At 35.2% G+C, this 16,094-nt stretch overlaps 1 protein-coding gene across 1 annotated transcript in view; it reads right to left on the bottom strand.

Annotated features, from left to right (window-relative positions):
- Positions 1-14,787: 14,787 nt before the first annotated feature.
- The window catches only part of LARP1A (LA RNA-binding protein), a 71,172-nt gene continuing 69,865 nt past the window's right edge, over positions 14,788-16,094 (bottom strand). The window contains exons 13-15 of the mRNA XM_087666914.1: positions 15,790-15,935; positions 15,605-15,709; positions 14,788-15,523 (exon numbers count right to left, since the gene is read on the bottom strand). Coding sequence (XP_087523040.1) covers positions 15,262-15,523; positions 15,605-15,709; positions 15,790-15,935 — 513 coding nt within the window. The 3' untranslated portion in view covers positions 14,788-15,261. The remainder of the gene's footprint in view (positions 15,524-15,604; positions 15,710-15,789; positions 15,936-16,094) is intronic.

Here is a 16,094-nt window from a genome sequence, read left to right as displayed (position 1 = left end):
ATTTCATCCTTAGCTTTTATTACAATAGATGGAATTATGTTGGTGATAGTTTGGTTGCTTTAGACCAAAATCTTGATAATTTTAGCAAAGATCCTATAGTGGATCTTGATGAGGTTGGATTTACAAAATGAATACATTGAACTACCATACTCATTTGTGTTCCAACTTAATAACAAATGAGTAAGTTTTTATTTTATATTATATTCATTTAGGTGTATATCTGATTTCACTTTTTGATTAAGAAACATTGTAATCTTTTTTTTTACAAATATCAATGAGGAGAGAGAAGAATATACAATGCAAGGATATTGAAGAAAATATCTCTTTCCTATCAATATAAAATAAATGTACATTTTTTTGCCAGCCATCTCCATGACTTATACACAAGGGCTTACAATCTGAGGCAAAGCTACTTCTTTTGAGAAGGAACGTCCTTTCTAGAAGTCCTTTTGTCTATCTTTGATGCTTTGGTTGTTGAGGGCATAGCTTCACCTGTTGTAGCTACATGCACATCCTCTCCTTCAATGTCCAAGCCCCCACTTCTTGTCGGTTGTATACAATTGGTCATTATGTACTTCAAGAGCTTTGCTCTTATATACCAAACATGCTCACTTGTATATCAATCCCTTGTAAACTATCATACATTTGTAAAAAAATATTTTTACTTCATTGTTATTTTTTACAATGGACTATTTTACAATAAAACTCTATCTAAAAGTTTAGTATGTTTCACATTACATTTATAAGTTTATCATCATTGAGATAAATAAACTGAACCAATCTTCAGGCATTTACAATTGCTCTCCAGCCACAAGAGTAACTATCATCCTAATGAGGACGCTGCAATCAACAAAAGTAACTTGTTTATGGTAGTTTTTAGAATAAATTTTCTTAGTATGTTCCAACCATATTAATCAAGAACTTACCGCAACTTGTCTATATTACATTGTTGCAAGTAAGTAAAAGGGCATGGGAGGCCTTTTCTCTAGCACTTCAATCAATCTTTTGCAAACTCTATACTAAGAAGCCAATAAAATTTAGAGTTATTACAAAAGAAAGATCAAAATATTTAGATTACCTGCAACAAAAAGATCAAAATATCAAGGAGACCCTAGATTATATAACTTACAACTTGGCATTTCCATGGCTTCCTTTTATAGAATTGATGAGGAAACATTGCATCTCCACACAATCTATTTTAATTAGGCTCCAATGAGAACTGAAAATAAAAATATTTCAATAATCTAACAAAATAAGATCTCATAAAATCTTTAAAAATATCAAATTACTTACTTTTCATTGTGTGAAATTAAAATCAGCTCCAAAGATTTAAAGTCAATTGAATTGAACCAATGGTCAAAAGCACTTGAATCTAGCTCACTCCTCATATAGTATGAGATGGATGGATCAAGAACCTCAATCTTTTGTTGTATATCGAAGGGGAGCTCATGCATTACACACCTAGCAAAGGAATGGAGATAGTAAGCATCAACATGAAAGTCTATTGCTATAAAAATATGGTGAGTCCAAAAATATGAAAGGCGTTTACTTCTCTCACTTTATTTTGGAGATTTTGAATACAATCAAAGTCCAAAAATATCATATCATATCTCTTATTAATATCCGCAACAGGTAAAAAGCAAGAAACATTGAAGCCCTTAGGGTCAACCCTTTCAAGAGGGGTAGATAACTCCTCTTCAAAAGATGGGAGTTTTTCTGCTTCGTTTTCTTCTTCCTTCTTTCTTTTAAACTCTCTCCATTTATCCCCCTGCTCTATTGTGGCCTATTCCTCTTTCTCATATTGTATTGTATCCTTTTCATGCGTAACATCTTCAACCTTCAGACCAGTATCATTTTTCTTCTTTCTATATGGAGGCACATTTAAAATATTGAAAGCCTTAACATCAGAAAGAGGGATTGGCTCAAGGACCTTTGAAAACATGTATCTCGATCTCCTGAGAATAATCATGTCTTTATCCATAAGCATAATCCTATGTGCATAAGCCGCATAAATATAAGAATCTTGGAAAAACTCAATCAAAAAATCCTCTGTAGCCTCCTGAATACAGTTTGAGACCTTCCCTAGTCCATCTAAAACTTTGTAGACTATGCTTGTCACATATTTCTCTGACAAGCCTTTGAAAAGACATCTTTGGAATTGCATTATTCAAAGCCTTCATTGCACTTCTAATCTCCTTAACGCACCTCACATGCTGTGAGAACCTTCTTCTTGGCTTTGATTTCCTTAAAAGTTTGGAAATCTTGGGGGACTAATGTATCTTTGAAGCAAGACCTCTAGGATCAACTTTCTACTTCCTTGCAGTAGACTTAGTTCTAGTCATCTAGAACATCCAAAAACAAATAATACTAAAAAATTAGGAAAGATCTCCTAATCTATCATATCAATATATCTTCAATCACGAAGCAGCAAACAAATAGTAATCACAAAGTCTAAATACAATCTCAATAAAACGGTACGAAGACGTATGAAACACGGGTAGGCCTTGAAGACAAAGAGAACTCAACATCATGTCGCATTTCACACGGCACAAGGGGAACAATGCAGGGTCAAAACGGATGAAACGTGATATGGTCTTACTCAAAAAAAAGAACATAACACCGTTCGCATTTCATACGTCACATGACAAACATGGCAATCCTAGTCGTGTTCAACTCATCTACCATTGCACATCATATTTACTACATAGTCAAAATTTATCCTTAACTCAAGCTAACATGAGATATTGTTTGGCTATGCACTCTTACCCATTAGTATACAATGAAACAAACTTGATTCATGAAGGTGGGTTGGATCTTTTGCTTGGTATGAAATTTACAATTTTGTAGATTGAGAAGCAACGGTATAGTACATTATATTAGCATCATAATCTATTATTAAACTAATCCCAAGCATTGTTTCTAGATATCATCTTTGGATAGGTTTATTGATGTAAACTAAAGATCCCTAGTCTGCTGGGATTGTGGAAGTGTTAAGGAGGTGGAGTAATTCATGAAGTCACTCCCCACTTTTCCTACCTATCATGTATATGGCTATTTAAGAGGCATGACATTAAGACATGCTAATGATCCTACCTATCATGTACATGGCTATTTACAGCCATTGGAACATCCTTGCCTCTGATTGTCCTCAATCTCTCCTCCATTGCAACTCAAACCTCAGGCATAGCCATAGCCAATTATGGGATCTACCTCCCTACTCTCATTCACAACTCTTAATAGCATATCCATAGCCATTTAGGGGATCTACCTCCCTTTTCTCATTCATAGCTTTCAATAGGCACATTCTATGCATTCAATTTACTACATAGTCGAAATTTATCCTTCAAAGTTCTATAACCTCCATCAAGTTAAATGCATGAAATGCGAGTATGGCTTTAATGGAAAAAAGAAACCTAGCACCCACATTACAACATAAACTTGTTGGCCTTAGTCGCATGAAACGCGAGGAGGCCTCTTGTGGACAAGAGAAAAGAGAAACCTAGCACCCAACGTATTTCATATGTTTGGTATTTTTTGGGATGATTTAGTAGGAGTGTTCAAGTGATTCAAAACTTACTCATATTTTTAAAAAAAACTTACATTCTTGAGTGTTGAGTGCATATGTTGTCGATGAAACCTTATTTGGTACCCTTGCATGGAAGAATAATTTTATACTACGATCAAATTAGCATTGTGTTGATGTGGTTGAGCATAGAGAGGGTTTTGTCTTTGAAAAAACTCTTTTGTCGATCAAAAATCGGGTTCATAACTATGTTGGTTTACACGTGTGGTTGTTGTAATGAGTAGTTAGTTTCACACGTGCGACTGAAGACTGTTTTTCCTAGTTAGTTGTGCCAAGTGTCACTTACTTTTTCACCATGATAGCACTTTTATAGCTCCGATTTTTAAGTTTTTTCCTTTTTTTTTCATTTAAATTGGACATCCTCCGAATTAGTGTAGCCTAGTTTTTTATCAAACATGTGGTGACCATTGGCATATACATATGAATACTTAGGTTTGGATCTTGGTTACTATTTCTTTCACGTATCTTATCTTGTCTTTGACCAGCTTTTTATCTCGTAAGCATCACAAGCCAAACCAAGCGTATGCTTACAAGAAACCATTTATTCTCAAGAGCAAGGCCTGCAAATATCAGGTATCACACTTTTTTAAATATTTTTCTCTGCAATCTTGAATTTTGAGGCATTGAAGATGTTAGTTGGTTTAAAAGGAGAAAGATACATCATGGACTCAGAAATTATGTATTGGTTTTACTTTGTTTTTCTAGCAATATTGGTCTAATAAACATGTAAAATGATGGGGTTTTGATGTTCTTGAGGCATTGTTTTGTTCAAAATTTTCGGATGTATAAAACACAAATTCGTCAAGTTTTTTTGTAAGTTACATGTGAAACGCGATTTTGTGAATTGTGAGGCAGTCTGAATCATTGTTTTTGTGTTTCATGAGTCGAAAATGTTAAACAAATTTTGATCGATGAGACTTGGAATTTCATGCTTTCTCTATTGCATAAAGTTTTAATTTATTTCTTTCATCTTGGTCTGGTAAACATGTAAAACGATGGGATTTTGATGTTCTTGAGGCATTGTTTTTTTCAAATTTTTCAGAGGTATAAAACGTGAATTCGTCAAGTTTTTTTTATAAGTGACATGTGAAACGTTATTTTGTGAACTGTGAGACAGTCTGAATCATTGTTTTTTGTGTTTCATGAGTCGAAAATGTTAAACAAAGTTTGATCGATGAGACTTGGAATTGCATGCTTTCTCTGCTCTATAAAGTTTTAATTCATTTCTTTCATCTTGTATTTCCTTAATTTTCTTAGCAGTCTTTCTTTATTTAGTCTACTGCATATGAGAAAATGTATGGATTTGTATATTATGATCCTTATTTTTATTTTTTGGATTTTCTTTTGTGAGTAATTAGGATGACTAAAATGAAGTTTTCATTAGAGGGAATGGAGAAGGAGGATCTGGAAGTCACCTGTGATGAAAGGCTATTTGATTTTCTTCATGCAACTAGAAATTCATCTAGATTTATTTGCATCAGATATATGCTCAATGTTTCCTTTGATTTACAAGAGCTTTTGAAGAATATTGAAGATAAACTAAAGGATTTTAAGGTGTTTTATGATAGATATGTGGAAGGCCTAGAGATTGAGGGATTTGTCCATTATAGCGATGTAATGGAAGCTTCTAATGCTGCTAGAACAACTTTGCAAACAAGGTTTAGCCTTATTGATGAAGAATTCAAGAAGTGGAAAGCAGATTGCCCTTTTCGTCAAAATCAGCAACAATGTCTTCTTGTACAGAAGGATATTGGATTTCCTGTATATCTTCAATATATGGATAGTTGTTCTTCAGATACAATACAAGAGAAGAAGATGGAGGATATTGCATGTAAAGACAAAGAAGTTAAAGAGAAGGGTGAAATGTTTCAGGAGGATATTGAGAACCACTTAGTGCAAGGATTTAATGTTGCTTTGTTTAAAAGTGAGAACATTACAAAAGTGGAAGAAAATGAGATAGAGTTGAGTGCAGAGATTGAAACATGTCCTCTTGAATGTGTCCCAACATTTCCCAGTTATCTCATCAACAAAAAGAGATATGTATTGCTAAATGATATTCAACACCTTTTTTATCTTAGAGAAGATTACTGCTTGGCAATCCTTGCTGCATGTGGTCAAAATGATAAAAGTTTTATCGATTATGAAGAGGAATTGCTAGCAACTCTTGATGTTGAGGGAGAGAATTTTCAAGACAATTCTATAGCCTTGCATTCTTGTATTAATCAGATTGTGGAATATGAAAAGGGGGGGATACCTTCAGAGGAAGAGTACTTACAAATTCAACAGAGACTTGGTATTGATAACATGGGGTATGAAGAGAAACTGAAGTCTCCATTAGAGGAGAAACCAGTATATGATGATAGTCTTCTTGAAGAAGATGAAAACCCTAAGGTATGAAAGATAATTCTAAGATACCCATTGTGATTTATATTAGAGTATGTTATGCATTATACACAAATATTTTTGGATATTTATCTACTAACATCTTATACTATTGTGATTTATTGTGCAGATAGAAATTGAAGATGCATACAACTTTCTTGGAAGAGCCAAGGGCTCAAGGCCATTGAAGCTTGGCAAAATTCAAGGCCTTGGTCATTATATTGCAAGCTTAAATAATCAAACATTTGCAATTTATCATAGCAGGTTGTCAAGCTCTCCAAGCTTACCAATAATGGCTTTGAAAGCTATCTCCAAGGTGATTGAATCCCAAGCTTTCAATAGAGGTTCAGACAAGATAATTTTGGTGGAGAAGAAAGACATTGTAAGAGTTTTTGGCTTCATGCTTGGAGATAGTGCATCTAGGGCAGGATACTTTGGAATTCTTGCCTCTTATTTGCTCTCCCGTGTAGGAGATACCAAGAATTTGAAGCTCCTTCTAGGCTATAGGAAACAAGAGTTCCTAAAATGTAGAGGTCTCATCGAGTGGGATGAAACAAAAGATTCCCTTAGAGGACTTAGTGAATTCCCTGAAACCAAAGACTCTTCTGCACAGAGTCAAACTAAAAGATGTTAAGGGTTTCATGAAACACATCTTTTTCCATCTCTTTGTCTAGTTTGTAACCATTCAGAATATCTTTGCTTTGCACAAGAGTTTAAATATCCCTCTTTTCTTCTTTGGGTAATAGTGGATATAGTCCTTGCCAAAGATGATGTATTACATGATGCGATTGTGTCTTTGAGCTTGAATTTGTGCCAAATTTGTATGTAGAGCCATTGAACGACCTTTAATAAACTGTTTACTTTGTATCTTCCACCTCCATGTCTTGTGTATCTAAAGTATTTTGTTCTTGCTTGATGATGTGATTTTTTCATACCTTGGGTTGATCAAATAGATAGAGATCCATATTTCTTAATAAAATATGGAGCATGGTTGTATAAAATATACTACATAGTTAACAAATAAAAAATTTCAATTAGAAAATCCTATATGAGTCAAAAAATAAAGAGACATACATATGCAATTTTCTTACTATATAGTGAGTGAAGTATTGATTACCCCAAGCTTCTTCCATTGCCTTTTTAATAAGATTCAATTGGTTTTTGAAGTCTTTGAGATCATCATCATTCCACTCTGTTTTATCACAATAAAAGAATAGTTTGTCTAGTGTTTCTCAAACATTGCCTTTTCTATTCCGATCTTGTCCATTATTAGCATGATCCTTAACTACATTATGTAGGCACTTCCATTGATTGTATCTAATAGTTGAGCCACCATTCCTAGAGTTTATCTTACCAAGTCTCCCATGAAAGTCTAAGAACCTTCTAGCCTTCACTCCACCAATAGATGGCTTTTTGGATTTCACTTCTTGCCACAATAGCACCACACATTTATTTTCTACATGGCACTTATCATGATAACGGGTATTTTTAAAAACTCACTTAACATGTGGATTAATTTTTAATCACATGGTTAGATAAATGTTGCACATGTGAGATCTAGTTGGGGTTAGAGTAAATTTACAAGCCCAGGACCTGAGAAAATCACGAGATGTCAAAGGCAAATGTTGATATAAGTTATACCACATATGTACTCGGTGGTATCTAGTGCTAAATATTGGCTTAAGTCATTCATTTGGCCATATGTGTCAGTTGGTGACACAAGAGAAATGGTGTTTAATGGTAGCTAATGTCAATCTGATGGTCAAAGATGGCGCAATGACACTCAAGAATTAAAGCTGTCTAGCCAATCTAATTATTGGCTAGTTAGAATTTTTTTTGACATAAAAATAATTATTAGATTAATTTATAATATTCCAATATCAAAATTTAATATTTTTTAATAAATAATGATCAAAAACCATTTAGAAATACTACCACTTATCAAAAATGCCCATGCAAGACTGAAAAATATCTTTAAAGACTAGAGAGAGGCATTTTATTATATTCAATCCTGCAAAAGAGAAAAAGAGAGAGGAGATGCTATTGCTTTAATCTACAACCATTGGAGGACCTTTTGAGACAACCAAGAGCAGGAGAATACTAATCAATAGCTATTTTCAATCAAATTCAAGTGGAGGGACCAACAAATCAATGAATTTGGAGCATTTTCCATTCCCATGAAAGTGAGTGAAGGCCAATTGGTTGCCGAACCAAGGGCCAAATCAAATTGAAGACTTGCTAATCATTTTCAAACAACAAGGGGAGTTGCAATATTGAAAGGGATTGGAAAAATCCCATTGTACATGAACTATTTTTTCAATTAAGTTAAAGAAATATCGAAAGGGGCGTCAAAGATAATGCCAAAACTTTCATTTGAAGCTTCCAAAGATGCTAATGAAACAAAACACTTGGTACATATGAAGCAAAGAATGCAACTCCAAGGCCATCACAAAAGTGTTAATCCAATGGATTTTGGACAGCTGGGCATACATGCTATAATGGGGCAACCATGATATTTTGGTGAAAGCACAAATTTTCATACTATGGTTGGACAAGGACCGCATACCAAAACGTATGGCACAAATTCCTATGGTATGTAGCAACCAATGCATGGTGTACAAGACCCAATGTATTTGAGTATAGCTGAAAGTATGCAAAACCCTATGCGGCAACATTGGCTTGATTCCTGGGGCACAAAGGAGTTTGTTCGGTACTACATATGCACCCTCAAATGCTTACAAGGCTCAAGGAATGAATGTTGGTCGTGCAAATGCACCATTTGGCATTGGTTTTGATGTAAAATCAAGAAATGCACTCTTTTTTATGTAAATTCAACAACTGCGTCCTTTTTGCAACAGCCAAGTGTATAACAACTTGACACCCAACGGAGCAGCAAAAGATTATGATAAGGATGAAAAAGGAGTGAAGTTTGAGTCCTTCACTAGTGGACAAGATAGTCTGAAAGCTTTAACTCTCGTTCATTAATTTGATGCAGTCTATTCAAGGGGAATTTCATCAAGTCCTCAAAGATTTTAAAAACAATCACTTTCTTAAAAGAAAATGCATTACAGTGGTGCTTCACTCTTTTGATACAAGATAGAGCACCATTAGCATGGTTGATCACACTAAGTTAAATGCCATGAAAGAGCAATATGTTGCTAATTTGAGCTTTGCTAATGTTTATGATTAGCTTTGCAATGGACAAAGGCATTAACATTTTGTGCTAAAATATGGATTTACAATTATGCATGGACGATTGTGTCACAAAGCAATTAAGGCTCAGAGTTATTACTGAAAGTCATGTCCCTCCATATGCAGGAGAGAAGGTTGATGCCACAGTCAAGAAGTGAAACATTTCTTTTATTGGCCAGCTTTGAGACATGATGTAGAACAATTTGTTAGGACATGCATCGTATGTGAAAAAGGCAAAAGATGCCAGGTTTATTACAGCCCTTGCCTATTCTAGATAGACCTTGGCAAAGCATTGCAATGAACTTTATTTTTGAGCTTCTTAAGATACCTACAACGAATAATGGGATATGGACTATCATTTGTAAGTTTAGCAAACAAGCCCATTTTATTCTGATGAGGAAGAAAATAAAGGCTAATCATATGGCACAATTTTTTTGAATCCCATCTTTAAGTATCATGGTATGCCAGAGTCGATCATTGGTGATTCAGACCCTCAGATAATCTCTTTATTTTGGAAGGGATTGTTCAAGAATATGGATATCATACTGAAATTCTCATCATCTTTCCATCCACGAATAGATAGTCAATCTGAGGAAGCAAATTCCAGAGTGTTGGATCTTTTGAGATGCTATTTTTCAAACCACAAGATACGATGCAAGCATTATTTGCCCTTAGTTGAGTTTGATTACAACAACACAGTGCATAGTTCCAAGGGCAAAGCTCCATTTGAGATGGTTAAGGGTGACAAGAAGGTACCACCTATTCTGCAAGCTAAGGATACGATCTTTGAGGTTGGTTGTTATGTGGAAAAATTGGATGTAGCCCATGCAAAGATAAAATATGCACTAGAGAGATCGCAAGAAAAGCAAAAAATAGCACCTAATCGCCACAAACATGCTTTGCAGTTTGTAGAGGGTGATTATGTACTAATGTGTTTTGAAGGGAAATGACATAAAAAGATGAAAGGAAGAGAAAGATTGTATCCGAAGTTAAGTGTGAGATACTATGGGCCCTTCCAAGTGTTGGAGAATATTAGCGATATAGCATATCGATTGAAATTACATCCATATTGACAAATATACAATGCCTTTCATGTCCACTTGTTGAGGCCTTTTCATGGTGATGTACTAGAGGAGGATATGTATGCTAAAATTCAAGTAGAGGTTGAGGAGCTGGATGAGATTTTGCTACCCAAGCAAATTTTGACACATAAGGAAAGAAAGGTCGAAAATGTAAAGTTTCCAAGAGAGACTTGGTGAAATTTCAAAACTATTCACCAATGCATACCAAATGGATGGAAGAGGATGACTTAACAGACCACCCATCCTCGGTTGTTACAACTTTACTTAGATGCCTTTCAGTCAGAGCCAACTTTAGTTTGCTCCGTCACGTTCAACAGAGCAAGAATCTGGAGTATTGTCTGATACTCAAGGGAGAGGTAGCACTCCACTCCTCTAGTTATCGACAGCTCTCATATGTACAAGATCTCAGATATATTTAGCATGCATCCAAGGTACTATGCTGACAATATATTTGCCATGAGCTCACTATGTAGCGTACTAGTCACTGTCAGTTGTATACAAATGAATACGAGTTTTACTCTAGGACAAACTATACTTTTACATCAACTCATAATCAATTTGGCATGAATTTTACCTCAATTTTGAGATAAAAATTTTGATCAATTTCAATCTTGTTTTTCATCAACTAGAGAACTTTTTATTATCACTTTCGAGATCAACTTTGCATCAATTTTTGCATTGATTGCTAGTTAGTTTCTACAATGAGTTTGTGATCAGTTTAGGGCCACATTTGCAACAGCTTGTGATCAATTCTCAAATCAACAAGTGAAAATTCTGCCCAATTTTTCCTTAGTTTTCAATGGTTTATATCTAGTTCCATAAACAACATATGTTATGTTAGCATTGATGTTTCAACCATGGATTATGCTTGGTTATGCTATGATATGGTTTGGTTTTGCCGGATGAGTTGAGCTCGCAAAAAATAGATGTCACATAATAATCTGACAAAATTTTTTAGATTCTTTAAAAGTCATATTATATTATAACTAATTGGCAATTTTTAAAATATCTCGGATATATAAAATAGTTGAGCAACATTACACAATGTAGTATTAATTATGATACTTGGTGAAAATTCTAATCCACTATTTTAATATAATCGAGAATAATTACAAGGATTTTTAAGGAAAAGGATTGTCATGATGACATGTATTTTTAAAACCTAACTTCACATGTGGATTAATTTTTAATCACATGATCAAGTAAATATTGCACATGTGAGATGTAATTAAGATTAGAGTATTTAAGAGCATGAAATCTTAAGAAATCTAAGGAAATCACGACATCAAATGCAAAAGTTGCTATAAGTTATACCACACAAGTACTTAGTGATATGTGGTACCAATTATTGGCCTAGGTCATTTATTTAACCGTATTAATTAGTGACTAAAAAAGTGACATTTAATGATACCTAATATCAATCTAATGATCAAGATTATACAAACACTCAAAAATAAAGTTACCTAACTAATCTGATTACTTATCAATCATTATTTTCTTGAACCACGAAATAATTATTATATTAATATTTAATATCAAGATAAAAATAATATTTAATTATAAATAATACTTAAAAAACCATTTGAAAAGACTATCACTAGTCAAAAATACCCTTAAAAGATTGAAAAACATCTTTTACAAGCCTGAGAGACATTTTAGTATATTCATCCTACAAAAGAGAAAGTGAAAAAATGATATGCATCAATTTCTTCAATAAAGTTAAAATACCAAAAGACCACCAATTTTGAGGCCATCAAAGGATCCATTGTCCACGATTATAAGCTAATTTTTCTTTTTAAAGTTTGTAATAAATATTATTATAACTAAGTTGTAATCAAAAAATTACCGATCGTGAAAACATGAATGTTTCAAATCACTTAACATATGGATTAACTTTTAATCACATAATCAAAAAAAATTATATATATGTGATGTAACTAATATTAGAGTAAATGTACAAAAGCCTAAACTCAAAAAAATCACAAAATTTTAAGACAAGTTACTATAATTTATATTGCATACGTACCTAGTGATATCTAATGCTAGTTGTTGATCTGCGTCGTCTATCTGACCATTAAGTGTCAATTGGTAACACTAAAGAATTGACGTTTGATTACCAATCTTATGATCAAAGTTAACGCAAACGCTCGAGAATGAAAGTTGCCTAGCCACTTAATCGATACTAATTGGATTTTTTTTGTACTAAAATAAGTATTAAATTAATTGTTAATATTTTAACTATTAATATTTAATTATAAATCATATTAAAAAACCATTTAAAACTACTATAACTTGTTAAAAATATACGTATAAGACTAGAAAACATCCTTTGGAGAGACATTTTAGTGAATTCAACCTACACAAGAGAGAGAGAGAGAGAGAGAGAGAGAGAGAGAGAGAGAGAGAGAGAGGAGATGCTCTTGGTCTATCTACAACCATTAGATGATCTTTTGAGACAACCAAGGGCAAGAGAAAAACAAACAAGAAGAGAGCATCTTCAAGCTGTTGAGACAAGGCATCAATAGTAAATGACTCATTTTCTTTAGTTCTTCGCAAAGAGTCCAGAATTTCTTTCCTCGACATTCTCTCTCTCCTAGCATTTCTACCCTCCTTTGAAAATTATAGCATTGGGCTCACCAAAGGTTGAGAAATTTCAAATTTTCTTATTGTAAAGCCTAATCTGCAACAAAAATTAGAGTTTACAATATCCTGATGAAACGTCCCACATATTAAAAGCTCCAAGACTTAGATTCAACAAGACTTAAGTTGTTTTTGGTCAAATTCAAGTGGAAGAACTAGCAAATCAATGAATTTGGGGCATTTTTCATCTCCAACACTTTGCGTTAGCCCAAATCTATCCACACAAAAGCTTCCAAAAGAAAAACAGATGAGTCCATAGTGTCATGAAGTCATCAATAGTAGAACACAAAGCAGCCATTGTGGGGTAGACGCAAAGAGAATGAAATAAGATCAGGGATGTGAAAAGAGAGGTCATGAAGCTTGTCATCAATAGAACACAAAGGAGCCATTGTGAGGTAGATGCAGAGAAAATGAAATAAAACAAGGGATGTAAAAGAGAGGTGTATGCCAAGACTTCAGTCCAAAACTTCAGGAGTTTAAGAGCTCAAGGAGTTTTGCACAAAGAGATGGGATCAACAAGTAGGTAGAGAGTGGTGTACGGGGGACAACCACCAGTTACTCATGAACCCTCTTAACGTGAAAGAGTAAAGTAAAGGTTTATCCAACCAAGACAAGATTAATCGACAATTGGAAAGAAGAGCATCACCCAGCCCAACAAGAGGTCAAAAACTGAAAAGAAAGGCTGATCCAGCAAATGCAGTGCCTGGGAAATAAAACGCAGGGCTGACAGGTTAAAAACAGTGTCTAGGCTGGTAAAAGCAGGCTGGAGAGTGCTCGTAACAGGCAGACTACTCAGGCTCAAAGAGAAGTCACCTAGGCCACAGAACAGTGTGCAGCAGACAGCAAGTAAACGCAAAACAAATCAGCAGTGTAACAGGGTAAATGCAGACATGTAGCAGAAAACAATACCATGAACCCTGATGCAGACATCTGATACCATGTCAGAATAGGGGACAGCAATGGAAGCATGAGAAACTACTGTCATAGACTGCACAAACACAGAGAGGAAAGAGAGAATTCAAAGAACAAAATAACACGAACATGCTCAGAAAGTGGAACCCATATACTAAGGCACAAGACAATTCAAAGCTTGGGGCTGAGTTACCAGCAGTGGGTATGGCCTCCCTCTCTCAACCAGGAAACAACTGTGGTGAACGAGTGATTTAAAGTGGAGGCAACCTGCCTATAAATAGGCAACCAAGAATACCAAAGAGGATGACCAATCAGGTAGCCCGCAAACAGCCACCCAAATACTAGTTGGACAAGTGAGGAGCTGGCGGCCAAAATCAGGGCAGCCAGCCTCAGCCCTCTGGCACAAAATAGAGAAATGCCTTCTAGAATACAGACTCCCCCATGAGATGTACAATCCACTAACAACCTTTAATACTTGCGTTGTTGGAAGGAAACAAGGCTGTGGACAAGGGAGACAAGAAGTTTGGAGGCAATGAAAAAAAAAAAAGGGAAGGGAGGATCCTACATCTAGATCCAGCTGAGTTGTCATGCTCTTCTCATTTCTACTGACAACCTAGATGCTAATGTGTTCTTATCTTCCTGCAACATATCATGCCTCAAAGACTAGATATACCACACACACTGCTGATGAGCATAATCCAGACCCAGACGAGGCTTCGTGCTCCTCTCATTTCTATGCAGAAAACCTACATACTTCAGATGCTCATATCTCCCTACTCCAAATCATGCATCAACAGCAGGCACTACAGAGCAATCATTAAACCTGGCTCCCTCCCCCTGCAGAAAACACCACCCCAAAAAAAAAAAAAGACGAGTCATGATGGTTTGTTGTCTTATGTCAGTATTTTTATTATACTTACTTCAGGACAAATCTTACATCCCGCATATAAAAGTTTAAAGAGAGAGTAGAGACCTTAGCTTTTCAAAGAACAAATGTCTTTTGAAATATACAGCTACAATTAAAATTAGATAAAATTTACTGTTCTGGGGAGAAAAAACTATACAATGAACCAACAGACAGACTTCTCCAGGCATAAAACAGGTCTGCTGTTTCTTGACAGGACTTGTACTGAGCAACATAAACAGTCCTCAATTCTGCTGCTTTTCCACGATTGGAAGGTCACCCAATTGCCCCATCTGTCAGGAAAGGTTTCCGAAGCTCTTTAACTTGGAGCTTATAACTGGTTTGCTCCGCACCAGGGCTGAAGCTTAGACCAGGCTGCAGAAGTACTTAACAATATATATACCACAATAGCCTCTCGAGATACATTTTTGTATCCATATCTCTTGCTCAGCTCTATCCTTTGTTCCAAAAAGGATAAAAAGAAAAGAAAAAAGAAACATTTCACTGTTAAAGAAATCACTGTACTTTATACATGTGCCAAGCTGCCAGTTCAATACCTTAAACTCCTAAGAGACTGCTATTGAAGATATGGTATTTATCTGAACAGAAGATGTGTGTGTCGCCAAAATAGAGCCTGATGCTGTGGTTCCCTGCTCTATCTGATCTCCATCAGTACTGCAGCTAGATGGCAGATCCTTTCCACAAGACTCTCTGTCCTTCGCTCGAAAATCCTCAATGCTACGAAACTCTTCATCTAAAAGTCTTTCCAACTCAGGGCGCTTTTTTAAAGCTTTCACATCCTTACCTTTCCGGTAGTGATGAAAAGCCCTGCAAAGGAACTACCTATAAGATGTGAAATCACAACTGCAACAACTTCAGATGATATAACAGTTCTGATCAGGCACTCACCAATATTTTTCTAATCCATAAAGGTTCCCCTTCTTGTAAGTCTCCAACGTCAAATGCTCAAAATCGTCATACAACTCCTGCTTGAACTTCTTTTCTAAGCCATAACTGTTTTAAAGAGACAACAATATCACTGCTTAAAATCAAATTACAGAACACCTATGTTTCAGTATTGTGTATGAACTAACCTGTAGAACCTGAACAAGCACTCCATCCCATAATTGTATTTTGCAGCTCCATCTTCTTCAGCAAGACGTCGAAATTCCTTGTACATGGAACTGTTGAAGTGGGAGCGCAAAAAATATGACCAAAAGCGGAATAGAGTATTCATCTCCTGTCGTAGGTTCAGGCAAGAAACCTAGCCACGTTATTTATGGACAAGTAACAACCACCATGGGCAAACATCAACTTAAATGTCAACAGATGTCCTAAAAAGCATATCAAGGTATACCACTGTTACACTCCATTACTTTCATCAAAGCAGGGAAACTAA

Source organism: Lygodium microphyllum, chromosome 25 (assembly GCF_053477565.2).
Source record: "Lygodium microphyllum isolate KBCC chromosome 25, Lygodium_microphyllum_v1.1.10, whole genome shotgun sequence".
Classification (NCBI taxonomy): Eukaryota; Viridiplantae; Streptophyta; class Polypodiopsida; order Schizaeales; family Lygodiaceae; genus Lygodium; species Lygodium microphyllum.
This window is presented reverse-complemented; position numbering and strand designations above follow the sequence as displayed.